Here is a 17816-nt window from a genome sequence, read left to right as displayed (position 1 = left end):
AACAAGATTGCAAGATAAAAGGCTTGCCTTCTGCTCCCTGCCTTTCTTCGGGGCTGCGCCGAGTGCCCCAGCAGCGGCCGGGGTGGCGGGACACGGGGGCTGAAGTTCCCCCTCGTCACCGCCGAAGGGCAGCCGGCTCGGCACCGGGGAAAGCGGCGCCGGGGCCGGGCGGGGGCGGCGCGCCCGGGCCGCCCGCAGCGGGCGCTGCAGCGGCGGGGCCGGGGCCGGGGCTGGGGCCGTCCCCGCCCCCGCCCGCCCGGCGCGGGCTTGGCGGAGGGTCGGGGGGCGGCAGCGAGGGGCCGGGCCGGGCGGGGCGCGGTGTGCCCGCGGCGCTCTGGTCGCCACAGATTCGCCCCGGCCGCCGTCCCCGCCGCAGCCTGAGGGGCGCTGAGGAGAACGGAAGGTTTTTGGAAGAGGCGCACAGAGGAGCCCCGGGCTGACCGGCGGCCCCGCCCGCAGGCTCACGCCATGCTGCGGGCGCTTCCCCGTCTCTGAGGAGAGGCGAAGGGGCGGCAGGGGACGGCGGCGGCGCGATTGCTAAGGTAATGGGAGTGGGTTGCTCTTCTCGCCGTCTTTTTCCTGCTTATCCGCATCTGTGTGGCGGGCGGTTGTCACTCGGCTTGCCCTGGCAGCGGGATCCCGGCGCTGGTCCCGCCGCGGAGAGCAGAGCCCCGAGCCCTCGGGGTGGGAGTTCGCTCCCCGCCGGCGGTAGCGGACAGGTGGCAGGCGTGTGTTGTGCGTGTGTGTTACATGTGTGCGTCTGTGGCGCCCGGCCGGGGCGGGCCGTGCTCTGCCCAGGCCGTGCGGACCCCGGGAGCTCCGCGGCTGCGGCTCGCCCTCCCGCGGGGTCCCCGGGCGCTGCCCGGGCGGTGCGGGCGTGCCCACGCCCCGCGGGCGCGGCTCAGGGGACGCGGTGTCCCGGCAGGGGTGAGGGCAGCGCACGGGCAGCCGGAGCTCGGTGGGGACACAGGACAAGTTGTGGTGCTGAGAAACCGCCGGTCTTCTCGGGGAAGGACGAGGGGGAGCAAGCGCTGGGGTAGAGCTTGAAGGGGAAGCTGGCGCCCTGTGGGAAAACTTGGAAACTGTTTCGCTTCGGTAGCATATTGCAATAATACACTTCCATCCGCCGACGAAGTGCGTTTGCATGAAGACAGATTGGTGTGTGAGAGTAAAGCTGCCAGGCATTCTCCTCCCAGAATCTTAATCTCCTGTGGAATTGAAAGCATCTTCTTAGTCACCAGATGTGATGGCATAAGTATAGGAGTGTGTTGCAGGGCCAGTAAGAAGCTTCAAGTGGTGGTTTTTTGTTTTTTGTTTTTTGTTTTTTTTCATGAGGAAGATGCTGATTTTTGTATAAATAACAGCACGCTGCCGCTTGTACGCTGCAGACATAATAGGAGCCAGGGCTGCCGCTCCGAGGAGCTGACTGCGCCTGTGGCTCTGAGCTTGGCGTCCCGTCTGCCCCGGCGCTGCCCTCGCTGGGACGGCCTAGGTGAGTCGGGGCTTCCTTCGGCTGATCTGTAAGGAGCTTGGCAGAACTGCATCCCGGTTGTAGCCTGTGTGCTACGTGATGCTTCCCTGAAATGAAAGATATGCATAATTTGCTCTTGATTGGATTTTATTTGCTGACTGCCAGTGTGTAGGGATTGGAAAGCAGGAAAATCTGTCTTTGATCAATAAAGCCATACTGTAAACCTCACCTTTGTGTTGGCATGTTGCAGCAGATATTGGTGGTTTCCCACTCCAAAGAAAGCTACTTTTCCTCTGTGTTTCTGGAGGAAGTGCTTTATGAGCTGTTAGTGTGGGATTTTTGAGTAGAAGTATGTTTGATATGACAAGTTTCCTTTTTTTTCTTTTTTTTTTTTTTTTTTTTTTGTAATGCCAAATTTATTCTAATCTTGCAGATCAGAACTAGGAATTGTTTACTGTGGGGTTATAATCTATAATATTTTCTCACCAGCTGATTTGGAACACTCACTATACTTCCGTATAAGTCTGCTTTAAAAAGAGGTCAGATGTTGAAGAGCAATTATTGACTGAGGGGCATATTGTTACAAGCACAGAATAATAGTGTTCATTGCTTGAATGTGTGTGTGAAATGCTGAAGAAACTGTTTAGACCCAGCCAATATTGACTTTATTTTTTGATGAGCTGTTCCTTTTTCTAATGATCTGACTGATAGAACAATTGGTGACAAACATTCCAATTTCCTTCCTAACTGGCGACAAGTGTGATGGATTAGATAGCTCTTCTTTTTCCCATTCTGAACTGTATTAGAGCAAAAAACGATGATTTGCTACACATACTGAAGCTTACATTAATGGAAGATTGCTGTTCACTTGATTTTTCTGGCTTTTTTCCTTGCTTCCTTCCCTTCTAAAAAAAGTTGCAATAGGCTGCTGCATAGAGTAATTGTCAATGCTGCTTACCTTAGTTTCTCTCTGACAGTTCCTGTGATGCAGGTAGTACAGATACCTGTTTTAATCAAGGATGCCCGTGGATAAGAGGAAAAGGTGTGTCCTCTTAAAGCAGCAGTTGCCTCCTTGCCAACCACCTACAAGGTGTTTCAGTGTCTAGCATGTAATTCTGGTGAGCACACTGGTACGGCAGAGGTGATCAGAGCACTTTTTATTCGTGGCAGTAACTCTGCTTTTGTTCATGCTTCTGGAGCAGCTGAGGAAAGCTGAATGTATGGACAGGAAATGCTAGGCTTTGTTGTCGTCCATTCAAGCAGGCAAGAAGGGGAGAAAAGGAGAGGGCAGTCCTGTCCCAGCAGACTGCAGCAAACTAACAGATGGCAGGGAAAGAGAAGAAGCTAATATATGTGGAGTAGCAGGAAGAGAAAATAGCTGCAGTGTGTCATTTAGCATGGTACGTTGGGATGCTATGTTAGTCTGTGGTGAAACTTCGAGATCTTGCAGTGCCGTGGCTCAGGCTTCCCAACAGAAATACAAGGGTGTTGTCGAATGATGGTTTTTTCTTTCCTCGATAACAGTTTGAGTCTTCAGCTTTTCAAGAACAAGGGATAATTAACACGGGGGCTTTGGCTGGGTATATCTTTGCTATCTAAATCAAATGCTCCACTTGTACAGTGGCAGCAGAACAAGGGCGAACTGCTCTTCCCATGGCCAGTGTTAGAAGAGTGCAGTTTTGCCCTTATGATGGGTTATTGCATTGTTTGTGCTCATTACCTGGAGCTTCAGTTTCTGGAAGCACACCTTGGCTCTCTAGAGGGGAGATTGTAGGAACAAACAGGTCCACTTCACTGAGCAGCTCTGGGCTGTTACAGGTAACAAATATTGCACTTAATTGTCAGAACTGAAGTGCTCCTGTTTCCTCCTGGGACTCTTCTCAACATCTTCATGGCTGCATTATTATCTATGTCAAGTCACACCATGGCATTATAATTGCAAAGCAAACCTGTGTAGAATAAGAAAATGATGTCGATGATTTGGAAGGGTGTTTCTTCACATCAAACTTTGAGCTGCTGTCCCCAATGTGGTGTAAGGTGGCACTCTGCCTTGTTGAGTACCAAGCAGCATGGTGGCCCTGTGCTGTTACTGAAGGTGTAATAGTACATTTAACCCTATTCACTTGCCCTTTGGTCTGCATGAGACAAGCTGACCAGAGCTATGCTGGCCAAGCAAATTTTAAAAACTTTTGCGTGGCTGTAGGTGGTGATGGTTTTCTTCAGAAGCATCTGGTCAGTTACTTTGTTCCCGTGGAGGTACCCATCTGACTTCCTCAGGCTACAAAAATTCCTCTTTCTATCTTTGAGCACTTGCATGTAGTTGCATGCGTCTTCAGATTTGGAACTGAATTTTTATGGTCCTATTTTTTCCCTGCAATTTCTGCCCCCATTATTCATTTTTAACTTTCTGTCTGGTACCTGTGAGAGCAATGCTTGCACTTTGGGGATTTAAAGGTGCCTAGAATAGTTTGAAAAATTTGGTGTATCTTTATATCTTTGGAAAGATGTACCCAATATCATGGAGAGTTCTAAACTGTTTGCAACTTTCCCTCAGTAATATAGTGGCTTTTGAAGTTGATAAAGGATATTAATGTTAGTGTATCCACAGTGTTTTCTCAATCTATATAAATTTTACCATGAAAAGATGTTTGCATGATTAATTCAGTTAGTGTTTCCAACATATTGTGGTGACTGAGGAATGAGGTAATTTCTGTTGTTGTGTTCAATCCATGAAGAGGAACTAATTTGTGTTTTTCTTGTTGGTTGTCAAGCTCTATAAAGATTGTGGAGTCAAGAGAGACTGCTGCTACCCACTTATGTTGCATCAGATCTCATACTATTTTTTAACATCTCCGTGGCGGGTGGCAAAGAATGTGGAGAGAAGGAAGAAGACTAAAATTTCAGTGAGCAATAAGGTTCTGACACTCTGAAATCCCAGGAGCTCTGCATTGTCATGCTGGAAACAGCTGAGCGTTCCTAGACTCAGCAGCACAGGTACTGCCCTTTGCCTGCACTGGGGTGGGAGGCACCATGAGGCAGTGAGGAGGAATTAGTGCTGCACTTTTGCAGCAATCTTCAGTCACACACTATAAACATTATTCCGATGGTGAAGGACAATATTTCATCTTTTTCCTTGTGCTTATAGGACCTGGCATCAGCAGTGAAAAGTTCACGGGTAGTTAAGATCCTCACACTACAGGCCTACTATGCTATGGGGATGTGTGTTGAGCAAATGATAATGGCTTGAAGGTCAGGGTTTAGATGTCCAATTTATTGCTCTGTCGTTTGTTGTGTAAATTTGGGTAGTTACTTAATTTCACTGTGATTTAATTTATCATTTTGTAAAAGAAAATACTGTTTGCCTATGTCACAGATGAGCAAGTAGTTTGATTGTGTTCATCGGTGTAAAAGCAATCTGGCAGAGACATGTATTAGCTTAATTAAACCAACTGTCTTTACAGGAATATTATAGTATAACAGTAGAACTAGTCAAGAATGTTAGTATTTATAGTGTATGTAGCCTATACTGGTATTATGTAGCAGTCCAGTTATGGTGAAGTTCAGGTTAAATGAACCACAGCAGTGGGATTTGTCGGCTTTGCTGAACTGTGTGAATGTGTGGTGTGTGGACTAGAGTTAGCTAATTCAGAAGTGGTTTAAGTGCTTCTTACATTGCAATTACCGAAGTGATTTGTGTGTAATTTGCATCTGAAAAGGCTGTGTGCTTTTGTGATAAACAGCAGAGCAGTGAAATCATAGTATATTGCATCATGTCCTTGAAGTAGGTGGGATGCAACCAGTTGTGTTCATTTGCACCGAGGCTATTTCATGGTGCCACATCTTCAAGGACACCTGTGCTTTTGGGTAGCAAATTTCCCATTTTATTTGATTGCAGGGTACTTGCAATTTTCCGTCCTCTTGAGAATGAACAACTGGCAAGAAGTCTCAGCACTTTGGGGCATTTTAAATGAGATTATGCAGTTGCTGATCAATGCGGAGCTGGATTGGTTCTATCAACTTGCATAAGATTGCTTGAAGGGAACTTCATTTCAGCAAGCTCTATTGGGAACAGAGAGTTTAGGTGGAGTAAATATGAATTTGGAATCTAACAAGCACTGAGGCCTATGTTTTGTTTGTTTAGTTGTTTTTTTAAAAAAAACTTTAATATTTTCTTGTCAGTCTGTATTAGAGCATCCATTATTTTGTGTAGCTTCTCATTCAGTTTTATATTTGAATCAATTTTCTTCAGTTGTTCTCAGCTTACTGGATACAATGTGAAATACAAGGTGCAGCCCATGCCCCAGAAGTAGCTCACTGTAGTTGCAATTAGTATTTTTTTGGTACAAGGCAAGGCACTTTCAGAGATGGTATATTTGATGGACCAGCTACAAAGAACAGGATGCTCTTAGCACACCTTAACTGATCCAGTAGAAGATTTATGTTGGAGAATGGATTAGAAGTCTGCCCTAAAGCTCTGTATGTATTATCAGTACAGTTGCCCATTTTCCACAGGGAATGATTCTGGCCAATAAGTTTGCATTGTTGCAAAGGAACAAAATACAGCTTCAGCTTTGTAACTGCTGCTCCTTGCAGGCTGATAGTGCTGAATAATTACTGCTGTAGTTTGGGATCACCAATTCACGTGAAGTTCAAAGTTGAGCTATAGCTATCTCTTTGCATTTCTAAATTTATATAGCACTGACACTTGCTTTAGTTAAATATTCAGCATATACTTGCTTTCACATTCTTTGTAGCTATCCTTGGTAACAGCATGTTGGCTCAGAGCCTTTCCAAGAGGCCTTGTGCTCGCAGCAGTATTATTTTATTGGAAGGGAGATTGATTACCAGTGAACACTGCATTTTTTTTTTCTGAATTCTTTGGAAGAGGGATAGATGTATTGGAGGAAGTTTCTTCCTGGTATAACATCATTCTGGCCCATTAAAAGTAAATTTAGTATGCAAGTGTCCATTTTAACAATTGATTTCACAGAAGGAAAAAATTGCCTAGTTAACCAGCAATTCATATGTCAATATTCACTACCTTCATCTCCATTCCATTTTTCCTTCTGGTTATCTTGGGAAGTAAAGACCTAGTCAAAGTTAGATGCCAAAAATTTATATTGACTTTCACCCCTATGTTTCCTGGATGTAACATCCAGATCCAGACAGTATTTTCGGCATTCTAGAATATCTAAGAATATCTGCAGATTTAGAAATATATAAAATCAAAATGGAGTGTGTGGCAGTCTCCTGATCTGTCACTCCTCTTGGGTGACTGAGGCAGATCGCCAGTGGCTCACACAAATGGAACAACTGGATGTGTCCATCCTGTGTGTTGTCTGTTAGACAGTGACAGTGTGAGCACTGAGTGACAGCATGAGCACTACCACAGGAGTCACAGATGGAGAGAAAATTGCTCAGGACTGTGGAGAGCACCCTTTTTGGAGGTGGTGTGAGGCCTCGGTGATCCCTGGTTAGCAATATTCTTCTTAGACCACTAAACCATTAATATTTACTTTTTTTTTTATTAACCAACATACATGATTGGGAACAGCAAATGATTGGTGAGAAGTGCCTACACAGATTACTCAGGAGCTGAGTTTAAACTTGTGTCTATCTGCAGGAAGCCAGGTAACTTGGATTGACTCATGTCTGAGAGCTAGTTTGGTCTAAAAGAGGGCTGTGTTCATATTGCATATTCTTGGACAGAGGGGTCTCAGACCTCTGGCCCTCAACTGGTACCTCTGTGGCCCGAAGATACAGTGATTGTTGTGGATGGGGGTTTTTTTCAAGCACAGTGTTTAAAAAAAAAAGTGAGATTGTCCTGCAGCCCACCAGAAGGATGAGATTATGCACTGTAGGACTTGGGACATGTTGGGAAGCTGTATGGTGTTGCAGAACCTATTGGAAGCTGATACAGACATGGATTAGAAGCAGGAACCCAAATCCTGTGTAAGATGACCCATGCTGACTCTTGAGAACCAGTGCTGATGGTGGAGAACTGTGTCCCCCAAATGTGTGTCTGCTTAGGTTTGGAGCTCTACAAAAGAGAACCAGGGAGCAAACTAGCAATTAAGCACTGTGGGTGATCAGGAGCCCAGAGCTTTCTCTCCGCCCTAGTACTGTGTGGAAATGTAGACATACCTGTAGGATGTTTTGAGGCAAGTTTTCCACAGGAGAAGCACTTAGTTATGGAAGGGCACTGCACCTTTAGGAAACGTCTGTAAGAGTAGTAGAAATGGGAAATCCCAGCCTTCATCAGGACATCAGTTTCCCTAAAAAGAAGAAAAAGGGAGTGTCCTAGAAGTGGGTCCTCTCTTCCTGCTCTGTCAGAGTGAGGCAAAAGAGTCTTGGCTTGTTCCTGGCCTAGATGTGTGCCCATCCTTCATCCTGCCAGTTGTAGAATGAGGAAAGTGTTGGGCTCCTGTAGTTCAACATGGGGCTCCCTGTCTTGTACCTCAGAAAGAGGAGGAATGGGGTCCTTTAGAGCCCTTGAATTCTCCCAGTGTGAGCAAAACTGCTTTCCCACAGACAAAGAGGAATTTGTTTGGCAAAACTTTGAGCATTAAGTGCAGCTGCTGGAAGTGTTTATATTTTGTTCCTTAAAAAAGGCAACAGACTGAGTATTGTTGATAGTACTGCAATGCTCAGCACTTACAAGGAGGGGCAGAAGGTCTGGGGTGATCTACTAGGAAGCTTTTTGGAGTAACTTCAGTTACATTTTGATGTCCAAAACAAAGGATTGAAGGATTTTTAGGTGCTTTGGGAGCTATACTTCACTGATTGAAAGCACACTTCCTTCTCTGCCCCTCCATGCTTGGGAGCAGTGCCCTGATATCCATGGTAGGGCCAGACTTCTGTCTCTGCTGACTGTGGCATGGCTCCCTGGTGTGTAGTAGCCCTTATGTCTTCCTCATCAGGCTCAGGGGAGGACATACCTGCAGTGTCTTGACCACTGGGCATGGTGGTGATGTGCCATGCGTATCTCCAGTGTTTCCCAGAAAGGAACTGGTGAAGATGGTGGAGTTTTGATCTCAGCTCAACTCTTCCTGGCTTTGGTCCATTGAGATGGGCATTATATCTGTTCCTCTTTGGAAAGTTATTTCACTAATTGTGGGGATTTGCTTGTGAAGGAGGAGCAGAGGTGAATTGTGAAGTGCTTGCACTGAGCTACCCCAGTGAAAAGCAGAGGATATCCTAGGTAGGGGGCCTGGGGATCCTCTGGCTGGCGTGTTCTCCTTGGTCAAGAGGATCAGCTTAATGATAGACAAGGCTGTATGTTGCCTTCCAGTGTGCACAACTTGCGTGGCATGCCCAAGTCCTGGTTTAATGAAGTAATAATTAACCAGAAGACAAGTTTCTTCCCAGTGCAATTTTAAAGGGATTTGGTAATGGATGTGAAATATCAACTTAATATTAATGGAGATTAATTGAACTCAGTGTAAGTGATTTTTCCTTCTGTCTCTTCCCTCCTGTCACCTCAATAATGACCTATTTGATCTAAATATTCTAGCAGATTAGGTAGAGATTTTTCCTATTAGGTAATTATGAGTTCAGCAAGGCATGATTTCTCAGGCATGTGAAAAATCATGTAGTCTAGTTTTATTTCACTAATTAGAAAAAAATTACCTAGGTATTAAGGACATGAAATTGTAATTTACTGTATGATTATGGGCTAAAGCACTAAATCTCTCATGATTTGATATTAACGCTACATGCCAGTTATAAGCTGCCCTTGAAATGTATTAATTACATAGGATAAAGGTAATTTTCACTTATTGTCACCCAAAAGTATATTTCAGCTGAGCAGTCCTGATACATATCTCCATGGGAACTCATTTAGCTGATGCTGCTTTCTATGATTCAGTTTTCCCCTATTTTAAAAAACTATCTTATTTTATCCCACATGTGCAAGAACTGTTTTGCACTGCAAATTTTGCATATTAAGTTTACAATTTATTTATTACCATGCCGAATAGAAGTTGAAAGATGGCCTTGTATTAGTTTGTTAAATCCAGGTGATATTTTCAAGAAATAGTTTGTTTTGCAGGATTTCTTCTAATATACTTCTTTCTTTCTCTATTATGCATAAACCCCAGAGTCTATAAGGACTCCTAGATGTGCTGATTTTTGTGAAACAATGGGGTTTTGTGTCTCTAACGGGTTTCTTACAGCAGTCTTGTTTCAAATGGTCTTTTCTGCCAGCAATCAAGGTGTTTGAGAACACTAAGGGGAATCTCTTAATTTACTGCTCAAATGCTTTCATTGAATTTACACATACACAGAGATTAAATGCTGACAGTATTAATGGATTAAAATATAAAGATGGTTTTCTTTGAAATTTTCTAATTACAGTTCTGTACGAGAAACTTTAAAAAGTAAACTGGAAAAAATCATTTTCTTGGTTTTCAGAGTGTATTTTTAATTGGTTATTCCACCTTAAAGTTCATTCATCCTTTCATGACATATGGGAGCCTTATCTTTTTGCAGCTTCTGGTTTTTGGGAGAGTGAGAAGCCTGATCAGATAAGAGCAAGAGAGAGAACTCTTACTGTGATCCAGTGCATTTTGTCAGCAGCTGTCTATCTAATCCAGTGTGCTTATGTTTCTTAGTGGAAAAGCAGAAGTGTTCTATAATAAAGAATAAAACATAAAAAGGAAAAAATCAGTGAGAGAAGAATGTACCCTCTCTTTTTAGCATATTTTTAGTAATATTTTTCAAAGGCTTAATAGGCCATCTTATCCATAAACAAGAAGTTGAAGACTGCTGATTTTCTCCTTGTGTGTGGCAGAGTGAGAGAATGGCTAGCACAAATGGTTTTCAATTTTTATCACTTTTGCTGCTGAGGAGTCCAGATTGCTGCAAGCATGGCTATTGTCAGAAAAACAGCTGTGGGAAAACAGCATCTTTGAACATGAAAGTTAAAATTTAGAGACCATTCATTTTTTTGAAGGCATGCATTTGGATTTAGATTTCTGGTATGTGGCTGCAGGCTGGGTTGAGTTAGTCCTGATAATACAGCAAACTGCCCAGAGGAGGGAGGAGCTGACAGTACTCTTCAGATAGAAATTGGTGAGGTTCTTACCTGGAGGCTGTCTTAATTGAGTTGGGGGCTTAATTTAAAAAAAAAAAACAAAAAAAAAAATAAACAAAACCATAAAATCTTTGTTTTCACTCTTCTCAGCTAAGTGTAGCTGAAATTTCTTTATAAGACTAAGCTGGAATCACTTCTGGCTGATACATCACAAACATGTGCTTAGGGAAAGGTTCAGAAGGCAAACTCTGTTTTCAGTCTGTGTAGTATTGTAGGGTTGACTTCCTGCTTGCATCTGGAGTGACAATGAGGAAAAATGATGTAGATTATTTTGGTTTGTTTCTTAAAAGAGGACTGTGCAAATCAGATCTGGACTTTCACATATAATTATATAAATTAAAGGGTTGCAAATGCAGCATGTTAACATAGTAGGGCAACAAAAAAGGTGTACTTTGACCAAATGGGCAGTCTCATTTGTGTTTGCAGCAGGCAGCTCTCTGGAGAAGGATCTGGGGATCCTGGTGGACAAGCTGTCCTTGAGCCAGCAGTGACCAAGTGCCCTTGTGATCAAGGACAATGGAATCCTGGGATGCATTAGGAAGAGCACTGCCAGCAGGTTGAGGGAGGGGATCCTGCACCTCTTCTCAGCCTTGGTGAGGCCAAATCTGGAGTGCTGTGTCCAGTTATGGACTCCTCGAACAAGAGAGGCATGGAGCTCGTGGAGCAAGTCCAGCAAAGGGCCACAAAGATGAAGAGGGGACTGGACCATCTCTTTTGTGGGGAAAGGCTGAGAGAGCGGGGCCTGTTCAGCCTCAAGAAGAGATAACTGAGAGAGGACCTCATCAATGCATTTAAGTATCTGAAGGGAGGATACCAAGAAGATGGAGCCAGGCTCTTCTCTGGGGTGCTGAGGCAATGGCAGATACACTGGAAGCTTCACCTGAACACGAGGAAGAACTTTGCTGTGCGGGTGAGAGCGCACTGGAACAGTTGCCCATAGAGGTCGCAGAGTCTCTCTCACTGGAGATCCTTAAAAGCCGTCTGTACTCAATCCTGGGTAACATGCTGTAGAGGACCCTATGTGAGCAGGAAGGTTGGACCAGAGGGCCTCCAGTGGCCTTTTCCAGCACCAACCATTCTGTGGTTCTGGTGAAGCAGTCCTGCATCACCAGGTGCTGAGCTCCATTCAACTTCCCTATGTTAAAGAGCACAGAATCCATGGGGCCCATCATTGCTGGGCTTTCACCTTGAAGAGCCAAGAACATGCCCGTGTCATATCACTGTCTTATTTTATCTGTAGTTTGTTTTTCTTCCTTGTAGAATACCAATGAGAAAATTCTGTGCTTTTAAAAAGGGTATAAAGGAAAGAGAAAAAACTTGGACAATGGTCAGAGACCTCACAATTCCTCAGGGGCCCTGGTTTGACCTGCTAAGGCTGATCCCAGCAGCAGCAGTGCCTGGGCTGTGTGGAGGGGATGGCCACACTTGTCTCTGCTTCACACTGCACCTCAGTCCTACCTTGTCTCCAGCCCTGATCTCTAGATGTCCATCCTGCTGTCACTTCTGCAAAGGTGGCCCTGCTCCTGCTGTTCTTGACTGAAATCCAGCAGCAGATGCTGGGCACTCATGGGAATCACTCTTGCAAATTCCTGACTCCCAGCAACAGATTGGTTCACTTGTATTGATTACCTTATGTAGCTGTTATGTAGATCTACGTTAGGCTTATGTAGATCTTCAAAATTAATGGCTCCCTCAATGTCACTGTGAACAGCATGCCAGCTACTACTGCATATTGTACATGATGTTGTTGTCTTGTTGCACTGGAGTAGATGAAAAGCTTCGAGAAGTGCTGTGGGGGAAAATATGGAAGCACCAGAAAAGATCAAGTGAGCTGACAGTATAACAAGAACAACAGAATTTGTAAATGTGGACGTTCAAAGTGAATAATGAAATGAGTGAAGCACAGCTAAGTAATGCTGCAGAGGGCTTTTCGGTTAGAAATTGTAATTTTGTTCTTTTAAGAGCATTTCTGAATTGAAAGTTAGTTGCAATTGTTTTCTTTTAAAGCATGCATATAAAATCTCACATAATGTAAGTGATGAATGTGGTCTTTATATACTGCAGGTGAAGCTGAAACTTGTGTGATTTGACATATGCTTTCAACTCTGCTTTGTAATTGCCTTCAGAAAGTTACATAAAATATCAACCCAGTTCCTGCTCCATTCAACTGAGTGATAACCTAGAGCCTAATTCTTCAGTGCCTTGAAATCATGACCAAGAAGTATTTTGAAAATGCACATTCCTGTAAATAATTTGAAGTGCTATAATTCGAAAATGCTTTACCTTTCATAATTTGTGGTGTTTAATTGTTTCTGCATCTTATAATTTTGCTTAGAGAGTGTATTCAATTTCCTTTTTAGCTCACAACCTGGCACAATCGTGTAGTGTTTGGGCTTCTAGGAAGACATGAGGTTTAATAGGGGTTAAAATAAATTTATATCCTTTAAATATAAAATAGTGTCTAAAATGGTCTGAACCTGCCTTTAAAGGATGATCTATATATATATTGTTTATCTCAGCCTTGAACTCTATTACTGAATTTCCAAATTGGTATATGCATGAACATATGCATTTCTGCCCATTTGTGTCTATATACGCGTACCTTTTAAAAGCAAAAAATGAACAAGTCTGGGCTGATGTAGATTATTCAGCCTTGGTTTCTTTTATGTTTTCTTAAAGGAGGTATCTCAGCTGCTTCTGGCTCCAGTGATGGGTGCCATGGTATTGCAGTAGCCTTTTCACTGCTGAGAAACAGCAGAGCTGGGATGTGGTCTGAGCTTGTCTGATTCTTGGCTCTTGACTCGTCCTTGGGAGCTGATAACTGACAGCTAGAATGGCTCAGGGCTGTATGATACATATAATTGTATGCTATGTGTGTATATTGTATGCTGGGGCACTTTATTGCCTCTGGCAATGTGAAAGTGAGTAAAGGAAGGAATAGGAAAGTCTCTTTTTCATTAAATAAGGGAGACAGTTTAGTGGTGAACTGTGTTTTAGAAATTAATGCATGGGTTATGCTTGTGTGAACATAGATTTTTTTTGTTCTCAGTTTTTAATGAAATATGGTGAGATGGGATATTTCAGTACTTTCAACTTAAAAGAAATTGAACTTGTCAGACAGTTTTAATGCCAATGTCTGTACAAGGCAATGTTACTTCTTAGGTTAGGGAAAGGTCACCCCACTGCAGCCTCTAATTTAAATGTAACTTGTCAAGTGTGCTGGTGGAAGAAAAACTTAAAATATAGCATATGACTTAGTGCCTTCCCTGCACCAGGCCCCCTTTTTTTTTTTTTAAATGCTGTTGCCTCAAGGCTGGCATGACCTGGAGGAGATGAGGCAGCAGTTCCAGTTCTGTGCTTCGAGAAGATAAGGAGTATTATGTGTATTGTCTCCCTGTGTCCTGTGGCTTCTTCCTGGCTATGTCATGAGAAGAGGTGAGGGAAGCTGTTTACTCTGAGCAAGCAGCTATGCCTGCCTGGTTCTGGGCTGCTGCTCCTGGGTTGTGGAGAGCTGGAAGGGGCTCAGAGTGTCTGCAGGCGAGGGCCGTCGGTGTGCCTGCCAGTCTGCTGCACCCGCCGGTTACAGTGGGGTTCCACTCTGCCTCACAGCAAGCTGCCCTGGCTGCTTCTGTGCGGGTACCTCAGAGCTCCTAGGAAAGCCAAAGCTCTTGGTGTGATATAGAGATGAAAGGAAGCATGCAAAGTACTAATTGGATATTCTTCTGTTGAATGAGGGCTTATGATAGAACTTGAGAACTGTGGGAGAAATGTGTTCATGTGATGACCCAAACCACAGCTGTGAGCACCTTGGTGGACCTTGTTCTTGGGGCGTTATTCCATAAACCAGTCAGTTCTGACACAGTGTGATGAAATCCTGCATGGGATGACATCTGGAGCGATTCCCTCTGTACCATCCTTGTCTGTCTGCGTGGGAGGCAGTTGCATGTCCTTACCACGCTCCATTGCAGCCTGGAGTGATGCTGACTTTTGCTCCTGTCCTTGCAGGCTGAGTGACGAGAGGCAAACATGGCCCAAGCACCCACTGAGCCGAGTAGTGCGGAAACTGCTGACCCAGAGGAGAGTTCTCCAAATATGATAGTCTACAGAAAGGTAAGGATTTGGAGCTGGGTACAATAATCCCTTTTCCATGTGGTTGGCTCGTGAAAGAATTCCATGCCCCTTTTGAAGTCAGAGGTATACTGCAGACTGCTTGGATGCATAGCTGAAAGTGTTTTCAGGAAAGTAGGTGTTTCAAACTATGGCATTTGAGAGCTTGGAAGTTGAATTCTGTTCAGTGGAAGCACTTGAGCTTGTTAGTATGAAATATTTGATGACAAGCTAATTACTTGAAATTTAACTTTTTTTCATATGGTTTTAGGTAAGCATTCAAATTTACTGCAGCTAGCTAAAATAAGTGTACATGTCTTCCAAGTTTTATCATACTAAGCACAAATCATCCTCCATGCCTCTATCTGTTGGTACTTTTTCCCTATATTCATATTGTGTTTCCTGTTGCATAATTAGCAGTTAGATTTTTTTGTAGGTCATTGTTCTTACTTCCTATGCCTTGCTTAAATTTAAAAAAAAGTATTTCCTCAAGTGCTAGGAAAAAATGAATTAGACAAAGGTGAAACAACAGCAGTGTATGATTTTAAAGAGCATTCTTTCACCATGATAAAATGTCTTATTCTGAAGTTACTTTGGAGGTAGCATAAAAGATGAAGGAAAGCTATCTGTTGACCCATTTGCAAAGGCATTGTTTTATTCTGGGGTAGGTGTATCCTTCATCTTTGAAACTGAGTTTTTTGTAGTTTAATGAAATAATGTAAATATATTTTATTTAGCCTGCAAAGTATTCCTTATGTTGTATGCAGAAGTGCTGTATGGTTCTGACAGAAATTTCTTGCATAGCTTAAATAAGCTACCATTCTGTGAATTTAAGAGCTACAGTGCTAGCTCAGATCATGTTTCTTTGTGTGGTATGATCCTGGGTGAAATTACTGAAATGTGTTGGAGGTACATGGTTATGTTTTCTGGTTGCATGACTGCAATCTTGATGACTTTCATATGCTGAGAAAATAATTTAGGTTTCGTATGGAGCATGAGTTGTTTAAAGTGTTACTTTTTGATATCCATAATTTTGGTTTAGTTGTTGTGTATTTGGTTTGGAATCTGGAATTGTTAACATGGGAAAATTTTCTGGGTAGTGTGTAGGCTTGTTTGTTTTGAATGTGTTATGAACACACTTTGGCTGCTAATTTGGAAGTAGCACTAGTTGGTTAGTCAGATTGTTTTTTTCCAACCTTTTTGCTGAGAGGTCCAACATCCCAGTAGGCTGAAGCAGATACAGTATATGAAGGAAATGTCTGGTTATGTGATCTAGAATTAGGGCATTAAGTCTGTGACTCTGGAGAGTTTCCACTTACCTGTTTTATTTATGTGCCTCACTTCCTATTAATCTCGCAGCATTTCTGCTTTAGGACTTCTCCACTTCTTTTCCTTTTGATGTTTCATTATGGTCATGTAGAATAGAGCTTGTGAGTTCTGTGGTATCAATGGGCAATATGCTCATACTATTGGATTCATCTCTCCTTACTGGTTTTCCTCTGATGTCAGTATTATCAGCCCTTCATAATACAGTCACCTGTCAAAATACATAATTGTCTTTTAGAATACCATGTCCCATGCACTGTGCAGTAATAGTGTATTCTGTATTGTCAATTTTAAGCTAACATGGCTGTCAGGGTATTTTCCTGAGTGTTTCTGTTGCTTTATGAGTAAAAAAATGTTGTTATTACCTATATTTCAGGGTAAATTTTCATTGGTGATTGACTTTCTAAATGTAATTTACATTATTTTAGATACTAGTTTTAGATATTAGCATTTGGTATTATTTGATATTTTGCTACTAGTTAGATGTATTACACATCAATTTTATGTTCCTTAGTGTTGAAAAATCATATGCAAAATCTGAGACAAGAGTGTTATTCTTTTGATTATATCCTTTCTCTCCAAATGAATGTTTAGCTCCTCATCTCTCATTTCCTTTCAAATGGCTTGATTGCCAGTAATGAAAGAGAAAAACACTGCACTGGACTCCCTGAACTATTGAACACAATCTGCCAGAATACCCTACAGTTCAGGGTTGGTGTTGTGTCACAGTAGAAGGAAAGGTTTGCTTCTCACAGCAGGGATCCTAAGGTTCAATTGATCCTCCTTAGGAAGAATAATATTATAATAAGGGTGGGCTTTGGTAGTGGACCCACAGTAAGTCCTGCTGTCTGAACTGTTTTGTTGCTTATCATAACTGTCATGTTTGTGGATTTTGGGGGAGAAAAGGCGTGAAAGTAGAACATCAGATTGTGAATACTTTCTTTACTGAGAGTCTCTGGGGTCTGTTTGAAGTTCGTGGGCCAACAGCTTGGTTGTAGCCTGATTTTCTTTTAGTCACCAATGAAAGGTAGATACATTTAGAGGACAAACCAGATCTTAGGTAGTATTGAGCATCCCTTTGGAGCAAACTCTCTCTGTTTTGTTTATGGAGAAAAGCCTGGAACAGGCTGTGCTCTTTATTTAGGTGGGTAAACCTAAGTGGCATGAGTTTTGGCCATGCAGAACAAAATAAACTAATTTATTTTGACTCAAATTACTTCATGATATTCTCTATGGACTCCTGCAAGCAAATGAATTCTAACTGCTTTGATTGCTACAGCAGATGGTCTCAATAAGATAAGTCTTATTTTCTTCTACCTTCAGGGTTAAGCTTCCAGGGGTTGATATTTATCAATTTGTGAGGCGTGTTATTTTTTTAATCCAAGATACCAAATGTTGCTCCACTGTTTTGGATGACATCTGTGTGTGAATTAAGTAGTGCAGATGCATTAGTTGCAGTAAGCTGTGTTAGGGTATGATTTGCCTCACCTACCCTTGTTAAGATGAATTGTACCCCAAAGTACATGAGCTGTATTGACCAGATCTCCAGTGACAATCGTGGGTACCCAGCCATCAGGCACTGATGTCATAGGATAGACATTTACAGTTAAACAAGCTGCATTCCACTCCTTGGGCTTGTGTGTCCTCTCATCTCTGTGTGCATCTCAGTGCTGAGCCCTGGGCTCTCACAGGGCAAGGTGGTGCTGCAGGAAGGGTGGGCTCTCATTTGTCTGTGGTGCAGCGGGACCCAATGGAGGTGTGAGGGTGCTGCAGACACTGCATTGCTGTTTGAGCACTCTGCAAGTACACTAAGTCTGG

General features: G+C 43.0%; 1 protein-coding gene across 1 annotated transcript in view; it reads left to right on the top strand.

Annotated features, from left to right (window-relative positions):
• The first annotated feature begins 241 nt into the window (after positions 1-241).
• RGS6 (regulator of G protein signaling 6) overlaps positions 242-17816 on the top strand; it is a 262657-nt gene continuing 245082 nt past the window's right edge. Inside the window, exons 1-2 of the mRNA XM_063398679.1 lie at positions 242-542; positions 14571-14675. Coding sequence (XP_063254749.1) covers positions 14592-14675 — 84 coding nt within the window. The 5' untranslated portion in view covers positions 242-542; positions 14571-14591. The remainder of the gene's footprint in view (positions 543-14570; positions 14676-17816) is intronic.

Source organism: Prinia subflava, chromosome 5 (genome assembly GCF_021018805.1).
Source record: "Prinia subflava isolate CZ2003 ecotype Zambia chromosome 5, Cam_Psub_1.2, whole genome shotgun sequence".
Lineage (NCBI taxonomy): Eukaryota > Metazoa > Chordata > Aves > Passeriformes > Cisticolidae > Prinia > Prinia subflava.
This window is presented reverse-complemented; position numbering and strand designations above follow the sequence as displayed.